The sequence below is a fragment of the Thermobia domestica genome, chromosome 1 (assembly GCF_964235325.1).
Source record: "Thermobia domestica chromosome 1, izTheDome1.hap1.1, whole genome shotgun sequence".
Classification (NCBI taxonomy): domain Eukaryota; kingdom Metazoa; phylum Arthropoda; class Insecta; order Zygentoma; family Lepismatidae; genus Thermobia; species Thermobia domestica.
Window position 1 is genome coordinate 227,607,055 of NC_137454.1, and position 19,984 is coordinate 227,627,038.

Sequence of the window (19,984 nt, forward strand, 5' to 3'; positions counted from 1 at the left end):
ATGGTTGCTGTTGATATTTCATGTACGTATAAAACAGAAGAATAAATCGACGATATCTGGACACAATTCATGTTTATGGTTAGTAATTAGTAGTTGATATACTTATTATAATAACATGATAATTTAAAGATACGTAAAACGAATCAGGGCTAAAGCGAAGTGTTTTTATAATATATTTCGTTTTATCTGGTGCCGAAAACACGGGACTATACTATACTATTTAGTTCCGAAGAATAGTAAGAACTGAGTTTATGTGTATACGTATTTTATGAGTTTCACTACTTTGAGAAGTGGGAAGAGAATCCAAAGAATTAGCAATATGCAGGATTCCGAGATTGAAGAAGTACCCAGTATTTCAAATGAAACCATATCTGGAAATGCCGTAACTGTGTCTGAACATTTCTATTCTAATCTTGTTGATACGATTAGTCAATTACTAGATGCTAAATTTGATCAACAACAAAAATTGTACGAAGAAAAGCTAGATAAAAAGCTAGAACAGATACTAGATGCTAAATTCGAACAATACAATAAAAAGCTAGAACAGATACTAGATGCTAAATTCGAACAACACAATGAAAAGCTAAAACAGAAATTTGATCGACAACAAAAATTGTACGATGAAAAGCTAGATGAAAAGCTAGATGAAGATGGACGAAACGAAAATAGTGAAGAACAAGATGGTAATGAAACCATAGAACCTGTGACGAATGATGATACGGAAGATGCTACAATTGAAGAAGAACCGTCATCTCCGGTCAAGAAAACCTCCACTACTACTACAGGCGTATTCAAAATTGAAGTGAAAGGTCTGCCGAGATTATACCGGTTAGGGAAATTGAAGAAATTGTTGACTGATAATTTGAAGTTGGGAAGCCATACTATTAAGTCGCCGAAAAGAGCGAGTTCTTGGATTTATTTGATCTTCAAAACTGAAGAAGACCAACAGATGGCAGTAAAGATTTTGAATGGATACAGTTGGAAGAAGCGAGTTCTTTCAGCCGAAGTTGTCGAAGCTGATCAACGTAAGCGAAAATTGGAAAACTCTGTTGATAAGGATTATAAAAAGGCGAAAGTTCAGTTATCCGTAGAAGACAGAATAAAACAGGCTACAATACCTTTGTGGGATGTTAATTATAGAGAACAGTTGAAGAAGAATACTGAAGAAATAAAATCTTCACTCACGCGACTAATGGATTTGTTGCCGAGAAGGAATTTAGATTTAACAAATTGGGCAGAAGAAAGAAAAGAGAAGAATGAAGGACTTGCTGACTTTCTGAAGCATTCGTCTATAGAGAAGATTACGGATGATTTGAAAGATTATGTCCAAAACAGAGAAAGAAACTGCTTGAACGTAACATCGCTCTATTTCCAGATCTTCAATGAAAAGGAAGAAGGTGAGAAACCTCCACCACTACAGCTGTTGTTCAAGAAAGAATATGTGAAAGAAACTATATGTGACATGAATTTTCGAGTATCTCCAGATTATTATTTTCAAGTGAATACTTTGATGCTGTATACTTCCATCGCAGAAATGGTTGAAGTTGACGAAGAAACTTCCTTGGTAGATGTGTGTTGTGCCATTGGAGGAATTGGATTTATTTTTGCTAAGAGTTGTGCTCAAATTCTTAGCATAGATGTAGTTGAAGATGGCTGTATTCCCGTTTGTGACTTATCGTTTAGCTTGATTGAACCTTTTGGCCATGTAACTTAGATTTGAGTTACGGATGGATAACAATTCCTAATTTATTCTCTCAGATGTTATGAGTTGTGTTATGAATACTTCATTTGGACTTTATATTTGAGCAACATGTTATGATGTGATTAATTTATCTTATCTTTGTATTAACTTTGAATGTTATGTTTACCTTTATTTTACTTTACATGTTCAAAAGAGATTTGATTGTGTTAACTTGAAATCCATGACAGTGAACTTAAATTGAAGCTTTTAAATGTAATTATTACCTTCTGATCTTGTTGTTGACGTGTGATATGATGGCAATCTTAATTGTAAATAATGTTGTTTGTATATGAATGTTATCGCTCAATGTAAAAGAGGAACAATTAACTAGTAACTCTGTGTAAGTCATCAGTTACTTATAATTTTGAATAGACCCACAAATAATATTTTTTAATGAATCGACGCTTTATGATATGTGATTAGTAATAAAAGAAAAATGTTGTTATAAATGAATTGATATATATATGGAGAAAGAAGAGAAGAGAAAACTACTTATATTGATGTAATAATAATAATTAATAGGAGAGTTGATTTAGTAATAATTAGTACGAGGGCTATTCAAAAAGTGAATGTTTTGAAAATATACAGGGTTCTTTCCTTCACTATAATACTGTTACGGAATTCCCGTTCTGGGCGACATTCATACAGCGATGCATTCCTATTATAATTAATCTGTACCCATTTTACCAACACTGATCAGAGGCGCAATAATTAAGCATATAGCTTAGATATAATTAAAAGAAAGAACGTTGTTATTGACAGGACATGTTGTCATGGAAAAGACTATGATGAAAACTATTGGTTTGTTATTGACAAGATTATTAGTTGTTATGGGAAAGATCATTACTGAGTTATACACACGAAATTGGAAGATATGTACAAAAGCTATGGTTGCTGTTGATATTTCATGTACGTATAAAACAGAAGAATAAATCGACGATATCTGGACACAATTCATGTTTATGGTTAGTAATTAGTAGTTGATATACTTATTATAATAACATGATAATTTAAAGATACGTAAAACGAATCAGGGCTAAAGCGAAGTGTTTTTATAATATATTTCGTTTTAAGTAGACACGGTGCATCGAGTCATGAACAGTGGTGGTACGTAATTTTCTTGGATGAGGAGAAGTTTATGATTGTTGGAAATAACTTTGGAATGGAATTTTGGATGAGAGAAGGAGAAAATGTGAAGCCAAAGTACTTTTCCAAAATAAGAAAATTTGATGAAAGTGTCATGTTGTGGGGATAATTTACTTCAAATGAAATGGGATAAATTAAAATCTGGAATAAACAAGTTAATACGGCATAATACATTGACATTCTGAACCTACGTAAAGTTACTACAACCTACGTATTTCTCAGATCCTAATTTGAATTGATTTATTTTCCAAAAGGACAATGCGCCGTGTCACGGAGCACGGACTGTAGCATACTGGTTTCAAAATATAAATTTCCAAAGATTATGGTGGCCACCAAGTTCTGTGAATATGATTCTCATATAGAATATGTGGCATATTATGTCACAAAAAGGACATGGGAAATATATCAGTCTAGGAGACAAATCACTGAGGAACTGGTTTGAATCTATCACCTCGAACTGGATATTACATTAAGTGAAACATTTGTGAACAACATGTCCCGTTGGTTGGCAGAATTAAGAGCTGCCGGTGGTGGTGTAACAAAAGACTGAAGTGTCATAAAGATTGTCGTGTAAAGAATTTTCTTTTTTTCATTTACTTTCAATAATTTACCTACCGTTTAGCGATAAACTTTTCACAAAGAGTGTGATAATAAAGAATATGCATTAAATTTGATTGCTGGATTATAGGGTCCCTTAATGTATAAAACTCAGTGTTAACTATTAAAAGATCGGTCGAACAGTGTGTGACCAACGAGGTGTATAAAATAGGGCTGGAATTAACAATATAACATTGTTTTTTTCAAAGTGTTGCTACTTTTTGTGACAAACTGTACATTTCTGTCTAGCAGACCTTGAGTAGTCACCTGATAAATTAAATTGTGATTCTGAATAATAAGTGGTAATCACCTGCAAATTTGTCGAACATATTTAATGCAGCTTCTTGATAAACTCATGTCTAATAGCAAGCAGAGTTCAATAATCAGGAGTTGCTAAGTTTGAGTTAAGCGCGTTTCTAACCATCTAGATTGGGAGCGTAAGGATCAAGTTTAAATCAGGCTTTGGATGTAAAGCTCTTTCGTAATACCTGTTATCTAAACTATTATGTATTTCAAATCGTAATATTGTATATTATTTCAGTACGTCAATTCTAGGTAGAATGAGTCTATTAAGCAATTATAAAATGCAATATTCAATTAGTTAGCATATCTGAACATTAAAATACTAAATAATATGCATAATTTTCACGTAGTTAAGTACGTATTAGATTTGAATTCATTGTAACTAACAACGAATTTTGTAGCTTCTATAAGGTTCATACTAGCATTTTGTGTTCGCGTTGCATCACCGTTGAATGTAAATAAGAAGTGTAGGCTGAACAATAACAAGGGAATTTTGTATAGGGCTCCCAAATTTTTAGTGTGCAGTGAACGAAACAGACAGTGATAGAGTAAAATTAGTGACCTCTTTGACTACCAAAGATTGCAATTTTTGGCGCTCAGGAGACAGGATATCGTTTATGGGCCGATCGTCTCTCTCTCCCCTCGTGGTTACATCCGTGGGTATCTGTATGAAAAGTATTCCTCACATATTTGTCAATTTATTGCTGAATATCAAGAATTTCCAAGGTTAGGCTCTTTGCAAAGCATCCCCCATTTTTTTATTTTACTAATATACGTATTAAGGCCGATGAAGAACAAAGAATGTCAAAAGGGAGCCAAATAGAACCTATAAAATGTTATTACATGAATTAATATTTCTTTGAAGATCTTCCGCATAGTGTATAAACTTGGATGCTCAATAGTTATGACGTCATAAACTGCACATCCAAATTTCTTGTCCATAAAACAACGCTCGGAAAAAATTATCATCTCATTTAAAAGCAGTTTGCAGACTACCTGGCTCACTTTCTATTTTATTTACATTCTTCATTGTCTTTAAGTTATTGATACTACCTGGCTCACTTTCTGTTATCTCTATATTCTTTATTGTCTTCAAGTTCTTGATATTACCTGGCTCACTTTCTATTTTCTTTATATTCTTTTTTGTATTTAAGTTATTGATACTACTTGGCTCACTTTCTGTTTTCTTTATATTCTTTATTGTCTTTAAATTATTGATACTACCTGGCTCACTTTCTATTTTCTTTATATTCTTTTTTGTATTTAAGTTATTGATACTACTTGGCTCACTTTCCATTTTCTTTATATTCTTCATTATCTTTAAATTGTTCATTAAAATTTAAGACAAAAAGGATGTGTGCGTGCGCGAGAGATACTTTGCAATGAGTCTTAATTGTAATTAAGTTCAATAGATAAACATCCATAGGCATACAACGATTAAGAAAAGAAATCTCGGAAATTGTCATTCAATTTCATTATATATGTTTGGCATTAAAGCATAAAAGGAAGAACTTAGAAACTTAAGTATTATTCTCAGTTCAAAGAATCTTTTTCTTATTTTAATTTGTATTTATTTGTTCTGTTTTCCTTTTTAATTCTTAACAAACTCTATTCATAAAAGCTTAATATTTCTAAACGTAAGACTTTCTGAACAAATATAATTACTACTACTGTTTTATTTACCATAGCCAAACTTCTTGTATTAAAAATAGCTAAACAGTAACTTCTAAAATAATAAAAGTACAATGTAAGTATCTCATCATCATAGGTATTCTGCCTTTATTGGCAGGTCACTTGCCGCAGCTGAGAAGCTTCCATGTTCCACGGTCCTCCGCTAACCTTTTCGTCTTCGCGTATGATCTTTCTGTTTTAATATCATCCATTAATTGTAGTCTCCTTCGCCCCCTCCCTCTCTTTCCCGCCACCATACCCTCTAGGATGTCCCTCATGATACAATCTCTTCTTAGGCAATGTCCCAACCAGTTTCTCTTCCTCTTCCTAATAATATCTAGAAGTGTTCTTTTCTCACCCACCATTTCTAACACTCTCTCATTCGTTTTCCGCTCGACCCAACTAATTCTTTCCATTCTTCTCCACACCCACATTTTGAAGGCTTCCAGTCGATTTTCGTCACCTTTACCTAATGTCCACGTTTCCGCCACATACAGTACAACACTCCACACGAAGCATTTTATGAGTCTTTTTTTTTCAACTCTTCATTCAAGGTCTCACAAAACAATTTTTCTTCCTCCTAAAGGCTTCTTTCGCCATTCCTATCCTTGCTTTTATTTCACGTTCGCATTTCATGTCATTACTAAGAATACTACCCAGGTATCGAAAACTATTCACTTGTTCTATTTTCTCCTCTCCTACTTTTATATTTGACACAGACCCCTTCGTTCCAATCACCATGTAAGTATCTAGAAATTAATAAATTGTATATATTTTATGTTCTATATATTCAATATTCATTGTTAAAGTAAATTCAATTCTTTTCAAACTATAATAATAAATGTCAAGTTTGACTAGCAAGAAAATAAAATATGATTCTTGCTTACAGATGTGAGAGTATATAGAGATATTCAAAATATACCTCCAAGATGTTATGTCACTCAGAATGTTGAATGTTCTTGTTTGTTAGGTGGCTACAACGATGAAGAGAAAGCTAAAGCCACTAGCAAACTTCAACTGGAATATTGGCAGGCAGAAAAGGAATTGGTAAGGATAGTTAATATTTTGAAAAGACATTTCTCAGTCTTTAAACCAAAGCTGCGAAGTTCCCAGTTACCAATTTGCTGTTAGCGACTAAATATTTTAGTTTGTCAGTATTCATTTTAATGTGTAATTAATTATGTATATTATAAATAACGACTAAACTCTCTGATCTAACTACTGGATTTAGACCTGAAATTTCGTGTGTACTTTAAAAGTAATTTTTTTAAAAAATTATTTTTTTTTTATTGAGATCCCTTGAAAAACATTTAAATAGAATATAATTTCACGTATATCTTATTGCTTCTCTTCCTCTAATATATCTAGACTGCGCGGAGAAACAGTATAAGCCAGAAATATTCTGAAATAAGTCAAGATTTGAAAAATGAAATGAAATCTTTGAGTTTTACGTCCCACGGTTATGGCAGTTAGGCTAAAGGAGACGGTGATGATGAGTAATGAATGAAAATGGTGGAATGAAGAAAGTGGGAGGAAACGGGAGAACCCCGAGGAAACCCACGCACACGGTGTTTGTCCACCACAAAGTTCACTTGGTGGGGACTGGGATCGAACCCGAGGACCCCAAACACCAGAGGTGAACGCTCTAAGTCAAGATTTGAGTTCCACCTCCGGTTAACTTGGTATAAGTCAATTCTAAACGTGAAGTGAATAATCTCGTCTTGGAACTGTTAGTGTAAGTGATCTATACTTATACTTCGTAAAATAAAAAAAAATCGCCTCCTGAAAACCTGTGCTTTTTTAACTTTTACTGTTTCTCTCGCGCAGTCTAGATATAATTCTTGGGTTTTCTTCCGAAGTATAAATCTGTCTGAATATCCGACAGTTGTATCGATATAAGAGTAGATATTATTAATAACATTTTTCACTTACTATTTTTTATTTTAAGAGTCAATGTCCCAAAGATGCTCAATGTTTCCCGGTTCGAAGGATGCTTTATATATGTATTGAATGTTTGTTATACTTACGTATAAGACTGAATTTAAGGCGTTTATTTTAACGTCTTCTGGTATCTTATTCCATTCACAGTTCGCAACGTGAAAATGAAATTAAAGTTTTAGTTTTAGGCTAACGGAGTTAGATGATTGAAGAAAATAAATGATTATTATATATGAAGTGATCAGTGAAATGTGAATGTCGACGAAACAAAGAAAATCCTACAAAACCCATGAACGGTATTGCCTATCACATTATTGCATGGTCTGGATCGAACTAAGAGCTCCATATATGAGTACTAATATCACAGATAACCGTCCATCTAAATTATGAGAAAAAAATGATCTGTGTCTTAGTTAAGTCATATTTTTTGGGGGGGATGTAACGGTAGGGAATTCATTTCTTAAGGAGTTTGGTTTAGGATTAGAAATTAGATTTCTGAACTTTCGGCATCTGTGGCCATGTTGGCCCATCATGTATGAAGGATGACGTCCCTCGGCAATCACTATCCGCGGATAGGAAAGGACGAAAGCGGCTGGGACCTGTATATTAGATACCATCCGGACATGTGACTGGTGTGAATGAGCAAAACACCGAAAAACCTCACTCAGACTGGCTGGCATGTAAAAAACCTTTACACTTTCTGACCGAGTGCCTCTACCAGAAATCGAAATGTGACTGCTCGCACGAGTTTGTTTTACCAAAACTTCTTTATATAGGCCTATTTACTTTATCCGTGTCCGTATGCCCAGGAAACAAAAAGTCTCAAGAATACCTGATAGATCACAATAAATTGTGGCCAGGATATACAATGTCCACCGTTAGGAATCGAGTTCGTGGATGGGAGTCATATACGAACCGGAAGCGATATAGATTAAGGGTCTTCACTACAGCGAAATTAAATTACCGCGAAATTTAGAGTTTTGCTGTGAAATCTTCAAAACAAATAAAAATATTCGAAAAGCAGAAACGTAGTGAACTAGACAATACGATTTTGCATGTGATCCCGTTATCACAACTCATCTATCTGATTTCCATTTGCAACTGTAGATAGATTTAGCATTTTTTTGCGGGTTCTGTAAATAGCGGCATACCAAAAGCAGATAGATTAATTGTGGTAAAGATATCACATGCAAAATGATATTGTCTGGTTCACTACGTTTCAACTTTTTGAATATTTTTATTTGTTTTGAAGATATTACAGAAAAACTCTAAAATTAGCGATAGTTTAATTTCGCTGTAGTGAAGACCCTTAACCGGAAGATCAAAATCGGTACTAGATAGCGATAGCGATAGCGATTCTTAGGACAAATCAATTTAACGTCCTAAGAACAGATACCATTTTGTTCTTACACTTTCGATTAAAACCGTAGAAGAGGCGGAAGTCACCCACTTCCCTTGTTAAGGTGTTACAGAGCGAAAGCGGCCATAGATAGCGAGAAACAGTTTTCTGCAATCAATTAATCATTCCAAGAATAATTTCCATCTCCGCTCCAACCTTTTTACTAAAAACGGAAGTACCACTACCACTTTCACTTTCAATACAAATTGTGGGAATAGCACACCACACAAATCAAAGACCTCCGCGTGATGTACACGTGACATTTGCTACTTGTTCATAACTTAGTAAAATATTTCACTTTTTTGGTATTTCTAAAGTTTGGTTCTTTCATAAACCATTAAGCTTGGCTCTTTTCTTTTTAGGTTGAAAGTGGGAGATACGATGTGAAAGACGATTTCACAGTTGTTCTTCAGCCTTTTCCGAAACAGATGTTTCCAAACTCAGAAATACCAGAAAACAATGTGTTTGCGATTGACTGTTTCCATTACAGTCAGAAAGGACATGCTCGAGGTAAGTGACAACATTTCTGTCATTTTTTGGTCATTTTTGTTGTTTAAATTAATTCCTCATGTACATTTCTTTAAAATACATATACCTTTCATACATCCATTAAAAAATGAAAAAAATAAACTATCTCTGGAATCAATATCTAAGAAAACTCTTCTTGTTGTTTAATGAAAACTTCACAATTAGGTATTTTTATATCATTCACTTTATTTTTCACCAATTATTTTTTACATTATTTATTTACTCTCAAAAATATTCTTTCTTTCTAAGGAAAGAAAGAAGATACATGGAGAACATTCGCATTTGAAAACTATAGCAATTATTGGTATCAGAATATACATTGACACAGACTCGTGTTTACTGAGTTCTCTAGGCTCTTTTCCCCCTTTTATTATACCGATATCAAGACCGAGTCAAATTGATTTGTCCCATCCGAAAATTTTGTATATATTCTTTCCATTGGATAGCGTTAAACAAAAACCGAAAAGGATAGCCTTCATGAATAAAATGTCCAGAACTCGTTCTTATGAATGCAACATTTCCTGCAGTCGGGACCTCTTTGAATCATTTTCTTTCACCCAAACGAAGGCGATTCAATTGTATTTCAAGGAAATTATCAGGCAAAATCCTTGGTTTCCTAGAAACTGATTTACCCGAAGGTACACATATGTGACTTTGAATGAAGTCGAAAGCTAGATGAATTGCCTTCTTATTTCCAAGCTAGTAGGTCAGTTCTTGGCAATATTTAGCATACCAATTCAAAAAAAAAAAATTCTTCGCCGAATTTGCTCTAAAATACCTTCCCAAAGTCGAAATATAGCTGTAATTTTCTCTCTCCTCAAATCCATACATCACATGAGATGGTACTGAAGTTTTTGATGTCCTTTTTCCTGAATGGATCTTATACATGTCGCATCCACATAAGTTTAATCATTTTTTAAATCTATTTCGATTTGATTTCTTGTACCCGAAAATGTTAATATTGGGTTCATCGCCTAAAATGGAAGGTTAACGGCATTTCGCTTAAATCTTAAGCTGATATAGGGTTCCGTGAAATCAGTTTATAGAATTCCCGCCTAAATGACTTTTTAACACTCGGTCAAGCCAGCTAAATCTGGCAGAATCAATCGTTGTTGAAGATTGATTATTATAAGAAATACTGTCACTGTCCCCGGGCTGTGAAAAAGTTTATATTAGCTTCTAAGAAAATATTGAACTATCAATATACAAGTATATGATATTTAGATATGGTATTTATATAGATCTGAAATGAGGCCTACTTGCTATCCAGTAATTTTTCTGTACTATACGATTCTTCATAGAAATGATATGGAGAAGACATGGGACTGCATACAGTCTCGGCCTCGTCTCGTGTCAAAAATCATCGTTTTGGTCTCGTCTCGATCAACAGGTGTTTGTGTTGATCTGCTCTCAGTCTTCAGAGCCAAGTCTCAATTTCGTTAATAGTCTCGAAAAAATATTTAAAATTAAAATTGTATAGGGAAAAAGGAAGCGTCCGGGTCCTTTATATTAGGTACCTTCCCGGAATTTGCCTCATGTTAATGAGGAAAACTCAGGGAAATGGCCCTCAGAAATTCTTTTAAACTTTTCTAACCAAGTGTCTCCATCGGGAATTGAGTCCGGGATAGCTCACACCGAAGACAAGAGAACCCCACTTTAAGCAATAGATCTTAAGTTACATAGTCTCGTTACTGAAAATGGATTGCAAATTGTAACAAACCAATTTCAATATTATATGAAGTCTCTGCTTGTTGATTGAATGTTATTAAATATTACACGCCAGATAGCACAGTAGGTAGCACCAAAATTGTACTTATTTTTTTCGAATTTTCTTTTATTAGCTATCTTCGTTGATTTCTCTGTCCACCACAGAAAATCACGTTCATTATTTTAATAAATATTAGTGGAAAAATATGTTTTATGTCAAAATAAGTAAATGGTATCTTACAGTTTTATCTTTCCAAGTTTAATTGACACTTTATTTCACAGGCTTCCTACAACTTTATGATCAGCTTAACTTTTCATAGTCTTATAGTTGACTTCTCAAATTTGCCATCTATGGTACAGGGTTATATCCACAAACGGTTATATTCAAACTTCGATATCTCACGTAATCCAAACTCCACTTTAAATAGTCGTATATGATGTTCCGTTTCTTGTAACAGTTTATAAGATTCTCTATGTATATATCATATTTTTTCTTGCAGTTAACGAAATGAATGATTCCAAATGGTTGTATGTTTTAGTGTCTGCAGTGAAGCAAAACTACTTTTAGACAATAATGGAGAAACCAGGCTTCGCAGAACATCTAAAAGAAATAAATAAAAATAAAAATAAAAATAAAAATAAAAATTAAGAGCTCATAGTACATTGTTGATTATGTTAAGGCACTTACGTTTATTATATTTAGGCACTTACGTTTATTAAGCTTTTCGTTTGTCATGAATTTGCTTACCATTTGTAATCTACGTAAAATAGAAATTTATTTTTCTTTAGTCTGCAGAAAACATATATCAAACATTACACTGTATTTCAGTTCATTTTAAAATGTGGTGGAAGAAAAGTTTTGTAATAGAGCTATGTCGGAGGTAGTTCACTACCAGATCGGCCACATGTACCAAATGTGTATAAATTCAGTAGGCAACTATTCTCGAAAAAGAGCAATTGTAAATTTGTGAATAAAATCTCACGAGTAAATTAGGCCTCTATATACAGTCAAAATATAATTTTGAGATCGTGATGGGATCACGAGATATAAATAATAGAAGGGAACCGGGTCAAGTTCTTCCACTGGAAAAGATCCATGCCTTCAAGGAATTCTACCAAATTGGTGACATTTCTAGGATTATGCCATGCATAAAAGACTGTCTTTCAGCAAGAGACAGCAGTGGGGGAAAAGTTAAGATTTCTAAACTTCTTTTGTGTAATTTGCGGGACGTATATCAGTTATTTAAAGACCAGTTTCCTTAAATGAACATAGGCTTTTTCAAATTTGCAGAGCTTCGCCCCAAAAATGTTGTGTTAGCTAGAGCTAATGCAATGGACACTATTTGCTTTTGTACGACACATCAAAACGTGAAGTTAAAGATAGAAAATGCCAAGTTACGAATTCTCATCAATCGTTCCACAATGGGTTCGATTCCCGGCGGGAGCTCAAGCAGTTCAGATTTCACTTGAGGTCCATAACTCATATAGCCTCACTGCTGAACGCGACGTTAAAATCAAAATCAACTCAATAGTTCCATAACGTACAAGGACTGCGTACACCTCATCACGTGTGAACCTATGTCTGAGGACTGTTCTGTAGGATCTTGCTCTTCTTGCCCAGGAACTGAAGTTATCAAAACTCTGCTGGAAGACGTCCTAGAGGAAAACTTAATCGAAACTGTAACTTTCCGTCAATGGTTGTTTGTTGATAGATGTACATTAGAAACTCTTCAGAAGTTATCATCAAAATTTATCGAGCTATTTTGTCAAAAATTAAATGATCTTTACCATGACTTCATAGCAAAGCAACAACTTTTATTTTTCAGCCATGTTAAATGAAACAAAGTCTGAAAGTGAAATTTGTTGTTTGTGACTTCGCGGAAAATAATGGCTGTTGTACAAGATGAGGCACAATCATTTCACTGGAATACCAGCCAAGCTACAGTCCATCCCTTCGTAATTTATCACCAAAAAGGTAACAAAAAGGATCACTATAACTTGATTATAATATCTGACTGTCTTGAGCATAATACTGTGGCATTCTACTCTTTTCAGAAAAAGCTTGTGGAATTCTTTCGGAGCAAACAATACTGCTCCTGAGAAAATTTTCTACTTTTTGGATGGTTCAGCTGCACAGTCTAAAAACCCTAAGAACTTTTTAGACTTATGCTTACACCAACAAGACTTCGGATTACAGGCTGAGTGGCACTTTTTTTGCCACAGCCTATGATAAAGATCTATGCGATAGAATAGGAGGCACTGTGAAAAGACTGGCAAGAAAAGCAAGCCTCCAGCGCCCATTCTGAGATCAAATCTTGGAACAATTACAACTTTATGATTGGGCAAAGAAGAGTATCTCAGGAATTGAGTTTATATTTGTTACTCACTCAGAATATGCTGCGACTGATGAATTTCTTAAAAAACGTTTCGAAGATATTCAAGGAATTTCACGGACACGAAGACCCCCGTGATAGAACGTATGTACCCCGTACCCCGTACCCCGTGACCCCGTGATAGAACGTATGTAGTGATTAATCCCCTCTCCTTTTCTTCAACATCCAGCATACACTAGCTACTGACATCCAGAACGCTTCCATTAAGTGAAAATCATGGATATGTGACTACAGTTTACGAAGGAAATTAGTGGTCCGGACATGTTATCACTACTAATCAAGAAGATGGCCAGGTGAAGGCAGCATTTTGCACCTTTCTGGACCATCACCTTCATTTCTTCATCCAAAAAAGGTGGATGTGTTGTGGATTCATTCACGAGACATTCTATGCAAAGTAAGCCCAGTGACACCTACTGGTCGTGTTTACCGATTCCTGGAGATGACGTCAAAACAACTACCTGAGCTTTTCAGAAATACATCTCTTCAAAAGACTTTATCTAGAAGTTAGGCTCTGCTTATAGATGCGCTATAGTTGAGTAGTTTGAATGACTGCCAAATGTTACAGTTCAAGGAAAGTTCAGTGAACACTATTCAAATTATGTAAGACATAATTTTCTTTATTCACACCATTTTCTTCGAAGTCCGTATCTCTCTATCCCATAATGATACCAACATTATATTTTGACTGTATCTTTATAAAATCCTAAACTACATATACGATTTTTTTAATTGCCCTCTTTCAAGAAACACCATTCGAAATTGTCCATTTTTGAACTTCTTTTTAATACATACCTTTAATTTATTTATGTAGAAAGGTTTGAAACAACGGCTTTGCAATGATGTAAGTCTTAGTTCGGTACGTTAATTAGGAGCCGATATATATATATATATATATATGAAATTAAAAAAGCTAATATATATGCCATTTTTGGACCAAAATTGGAAATTTCGAACCATAATATTTCGAAACCTAATTAACCTAGAAGGTTGAAATTTGGTATTTTTCAATCTTGCTATGATATCTTCACGTGACGTAAAAATCATCAAAATCTGAAGGGGTCAGTACAAAACAGTGTGTTAACTTGATATGGAATGACCCAGTTCGAAAGAAGGTTGGATTGGAATGGAATGATCAAAGATTCATTTAAAAAAAAAACTTATATAGAACGAACAAGAAAATGTTAGAATAGAGGAGGAAATGACAAAATAGATTTTAATTGGAAGGGAACTTCGACAGCGATGTTGTATCTCACCAAGATTATTCAATATTCATCTACAGGAGACAGTGAATAAGAGCCTACTAATCAAGACGGCATTTCGGTAGGAGATACAGTTATTAGGTGTATTCGGTTTGCAGATGACGTGACACTTGTTGCAGAATCTAAAAGAAAATTAATAAGATGTTGGAAAAGTTGAGGAAGGGCTGTTAATAATATGAGATGAAAATAAATGTTAGGAAGACAAAAGCCTCGGTGATTGGAACGGAGTGGTAGGTGTTCAATATATGTAGAAGTAGGGGGGGAGAAAATAGAACAGGTGACTAATTTTCAATATCTGAGTAGTAGTATTATTAGTGAATATATAAAGTGCGAACGTGGAATGAAAACGAGAATAGGAATGGCGAAAAAAAAGTCTTTAAGAGGAAGAAAAGTCTATTTTGTGATACCATGAATAAAGAATTGAGAAAAAAGATTAATAAAATGCTTCGTGTGAAATATTATACTGCGTGAAGTAGCCACATAGACATTACACAAAAGTGACGAAGATCGACTGGAAATTTTCGAAATGTAAATGTGGAGAAAAATGGAGAGAATTAGTTGGTCAGCAGAAAACGAATGCGAGGGTGTCAGAAATGGTGGTGAGAAAGGAACAATTTTAGAAGTAATTGAAAAGAGGAAGATAAACCGGTTGGAATATTGGCTGGAAATGAACTGTATCATAAGGTAAGACCGTGAAGCATGGAAGCTTCTCATTTGTGGCAAGTGATCTGCTAATGATGCCAGAATAACTATGATGATGATAACGGATGGACAGACGAAACGACTTACGAACAGACAGGGTAAATATTTAAAGGTGTGTTGCTAAACCAAACTCCTCAATTAGACTCACAATGGTTTAACCGGTAAGGCGTCTACCTAAAAATAGAAGAACCCGATATCTGATAGTTGATGGAACAGAATTTATAGTATTTTTACATTTTACCCTGTCTCAAATATTGCTCTGGGATTCCTTAACCTCTATCAACTGGGTACCTGTTGGCCAATAATCATATCTTCTCTTAGTACATAGTCAACGGCTTACAAGGTCATGGAAGTGTAAAGTTGTATCTTCGCACTTCCCGTGGTCATTTGCAATGTCTCGACTGGAAAGCGTATCTGTAATTTAATGAAAATAACGTTCTTCATCATGTATCTGTTCTGAACTACAACTACTGAATTCATAAAGTAAGTTCTTTATCGTTTATCTGTTCTGAACTATAACAACTGAACTAAAGATGAACATTAAATAAATAATTAAATTATGTTTAATATTTAATGTTAATAATGTTTAAATTTTTAGATTCTTTTTTTTAGCACTTTCATTTATTTTTAATCATATAAAAATTCGTTTTTATCATCACCATATGTTTCTAATTTAAAGTGATATTATAGTTGTAAGAATATATATATTAAAGTTCTGGCATTTCGATAGTTCTAAGTAATTACCTGGTTTAACCATATGTTCTTTCTCTTTCTATGATTTTGGCCTATCTATATATATATATCTGCTCCTACTCTATTCTGATTTAAATATTTTACCCCAGTTCCATATTAAAAGTCTGCGCCTTTTCTTATACGGATAGTTGCAGTAAAAGAACAAGAAATCTCTAAATATGTCTTTCGCTAGAGAATCATGTTGGGAATGAAAACCTTTGGTATTTGCTTCACAAAATTAAGTTTCGGAATATGTTGACATCATGTTCTTTGATAACTTTTAAAATACTTGGAACTCCAATGCAAAATATTGTGCCCTTTAAAATTCTTGCGACACACCAAGTGATAAAAACTGGTATTTGCTTTCCTCTCCAATACTTTTCTCCCTTCATATGCCTATAACTACAGTCATGCAAAAACAATCGCTACACTATTTTACATATAATGTAACAACGCATCTAATTTTGAGTAGCGGATATGTCAGTATTTTTATTGTCAATGTTCGAGGCAAGACCGAGACTTGGTTTGGTCTCGTTTCGGTCTTGACTTGATTCACAAGTGTTTATCTCGATGTCAGTCTCTTTCCGAAGCAAGTATCAATACATTAAGACTCCGTCTCGTTCTAATTTATAAACATCCGCCTAAATCTCAATAACATGCCTAGTTCTTCATTTGCAAATTAGGTATGAAAAAATCACATATACACAAAGAAAAATCTGTTCCCCGGACAACGGTATCCTCTTGCTTATTATAGAAATCAGTACCGAACATACGTTATCTGTATGCTACATACGTTACATCATGCCGTTACAGGATGTCTGACATCTAACAGTTTTCCGTATATTACATGCATATACTTATGTTACCTTCGTCAGCTATATGTTATACACGTCCATTTGTATGTGAGATCCTGACCGCCTACATTGTATGTGAGATCCTGACTGCCTACATACGGAAAGTACATATAGATGGAACACTTATACAGAAAGTATTATAAAACATGCCTTTTCAGTTATACGTCTGCTGTACGTTAAGTCCAAAAACTACAGGAATTACGCATGTACCCTATCTTTTTAAGTACGCCACCTCCAAGAGACATAGAATGAGCCTCAAAATACTTTTCGAGAAGGCGCAGTACTCAATTTTGGAAATAATCAAACAACTGTTTGTGGCCGTGATTCTTCTATATGGGTTACACTGGCTATGACGTATGTGAGCTAGTTGTTTAGGCTACTGAATGTGTTTTGTGCATGTAGCCTGGCCTCACAAAGCATTAGTTGCTCATACGTCATACACAGAGAAAAATCCGTTCTCCGGACAGCGGTATATTGTACAAATATACGGTATCCTCTTGCTCACTATAGAAATCAGTACGGAGCATACGTTATCCGTATGCTACATAGGCACTGCCCTTAGATGTTACATCATGCCGTTGCAGGATGTCTGACATCTAACAGTTTTCAATATATCACATGCATATACTTATGTTATCTTCGTCAGCTATATGTTATATACATCTATTTGTATGTGAGATCCTGACCGCCTACATTGTTTCATACAGAAAATACGTATAGATGGAACACTTATACAGAAAGTATTATAAAACATGCGTTTTCAGTTATACGTCTGCTGTACGTTAAGTCCAAAAACTACAGGAATTACGCATGTAACCTATCTTTTTAAGTACGCCACCTACAATTTTTTTTCTCAGTGTAGAAGTGTTTTAGTATGGTTGTAATTAATTTACGGACTTATTCTTGTGTATGTAATTTACAGTTTACTTGTTGTATTATTGCATAGCATAATGATATATTTTATGAACTTGTTAGTTAAATTTGATTATTTGCACATCTTAACATTACAAAAGATACAAAGGAACCCTGTGAAAAATTTATAGTGATGAAAGTTGTAAGTTCTATATACCGATATCTGTAAGATGGATGAGCAAACAGCAAGAACATGTCGTGGAATATTGAATATCATATCATGGTCATAAATTTACTCCACTCGGTCACAATATTCAAAAGCAAGTCCTAAGTATGAATTGCCGTTTGCTTATTTTTAAGTTTTTTTTTTTTAAGTAACCTATTAACTACCTTCAACCATATTTGATCTCGCTATGTCGCACAGACATTTTGTCCATGTCAATGAACCTCTGAATTTTCATAATGAAATCCAAGAATACCTTTTAAAAATCGAGAGTTATAGGGTTACATGGAGTTATCCTCGAAAACTTAATTTTTATTAGTTAGAAAATACGTTAACTTCAAAACCATCAAAAGCGATATTTCATAAATTTCTTATTATAATATATTAACATCTTTTTTATACATTTTTAGCTGCAAATTCACTATGGAATAACCTTCTGGAGCCTGTTGGGAAGAAGACAGAGCACTGGGTTCAACCTGAATTCAGTAGATTTTTGTGTCCAACTAAAGAAAATCCATATTTTTACACAAACAAAAATTCTGGAGGAGCTGCTACCAAGACAAAAGTTGAAACTGAAGATGCAAATTTTGTAGAATATAATGAAATAGAGAAAGAGGATTAACAAAAACAAGATTAATAAAATTGTAGATAATTTATACGAAAGAAAAGTTTACTTGGAAGTAATCATAATGATGAGAAAAATCACAGTAGTTCTAGTCTTTTTTTAATACTTTAAATGAATTAATAAAAACATACTGATTGTGCATAATACATACCAACTCCATATTAATATTTTTCACCATCTCAAGTAATCATTGTAGATAACAATGTTAATTCCCATAATCATTGTAAATGATATTACTGTTTAATAAAATATTTTACTCTAACATTGTACATAATTATTATAAGTGTAACATTTTTATTAGTTAATAAACACCATTTTTTTCTCTTGCGACACAAATGAGAAGAAGTTTATGATCTTAAAAGTGTCCATAGAGCATGCAAAGTGAGACAAATCAGAAAATCCGAAATTAAAATCCTTGAACGGATCGTAGATACGCGTACTGAGTTATAACTTTTTGATTTCAAAAGAAGACTCGGAAATACAGTAGTCAATCTTATGGAACAGTTCCGTTGTTTCAGAAATTCATTTCTGACTTCAGAAAAAACTTTAAGATATATATACATTCTTATATGGCGATTTGCATTCAACCAGGCGATCTGGTCGAATTGGCGACACTATATGGTCGTCCAGTTGGAAACCGTGTTAGATGGTCTCCTCTCATCAAAATTAATATGTAGAAATCAACTTTGAAAATTAACGTTGGTGCTCACAATAGTGCTAGAATAACTTTTTTGTATAACTGCAGTTCAGGGTTTCATCGGTAGGTGCGCGACAGTCGCGGGAGTATAACTTCTCGAGCGTATAGTTTAATATACATCAAGGAGCATTGGACCGCCGGAAGTTCTCACTTCGCAGTTGATAGCAGTAATCACCATTGGCTGCGTGCATGCGCTTTGTACTGTTTAGCAGATAGAGAAATTTGTCACCGTTTCGGAAGCTAGAAGAAACAACATGAATCAAGGAATTAAGCAATGATAAAAATAACTAAAAAAACTGTCAGAATATTCTACGACACAACATAGTAATATACAAGACGAAAAGAAAAAGGATTAGAAATGTTATTTTAGCTTGTAAATAGAATACTTGTGACTTTCTACAGGATATTATTATAATACGTTGTTTCAAATATTATCATACATATTAATCGTGTGGGATGTCAAATACTTTTCCAAGCAGGGTTGGTCATCTTTAGGCTACTCTCATATGATAAAAGCGGAAAGTTACCAGCAGAAGTTTTAAAATGTTTTACCGTCATTTATATATATATAAAAAAATGTCAATTGTTTTAAACTATTTTGTTTAAATCTCGAATAC

General features: G+C 34.0%; 1 protein-coding gene across 2 annotated transcripts in view; it reads left to right on the plus strand.

Moving 5' to 3' along the window:
• LOC145694460 (phospholipase B1, membrane-associated-like) overlaps positions 1-18,927 on the plus strand; it is a 98,452-nt gene extending 79,525 nt beyond the window's left edge. The window contains exons 6-8 of one of the 2 annotated variants that reach the window (XM_081770752.1): positions 6,429-6,505; positions 9,158-9,305; positions 18,456-18,927. In XM_081770752.1, coding sequence (XP_081626878.1) covers positions 6,429-6,505; positions 9,158-9,305; positions 18,456-18,667 — 437 coding nt within the window. In that variant the 3' untranslated portion in view covers positions 18,668-18,927. Of the gene's footprint in view, positions 1-6,347; positions 6,506-9,157; positions 9,306-18,455 lie in introns of both variants that reach the window. The other variant, XM_081770743.1, reaches the window with a different exon arrangement.
• The last annotated feature ends 1,057 nt before the right edge of the window (positions 18,928-19,984 follow it).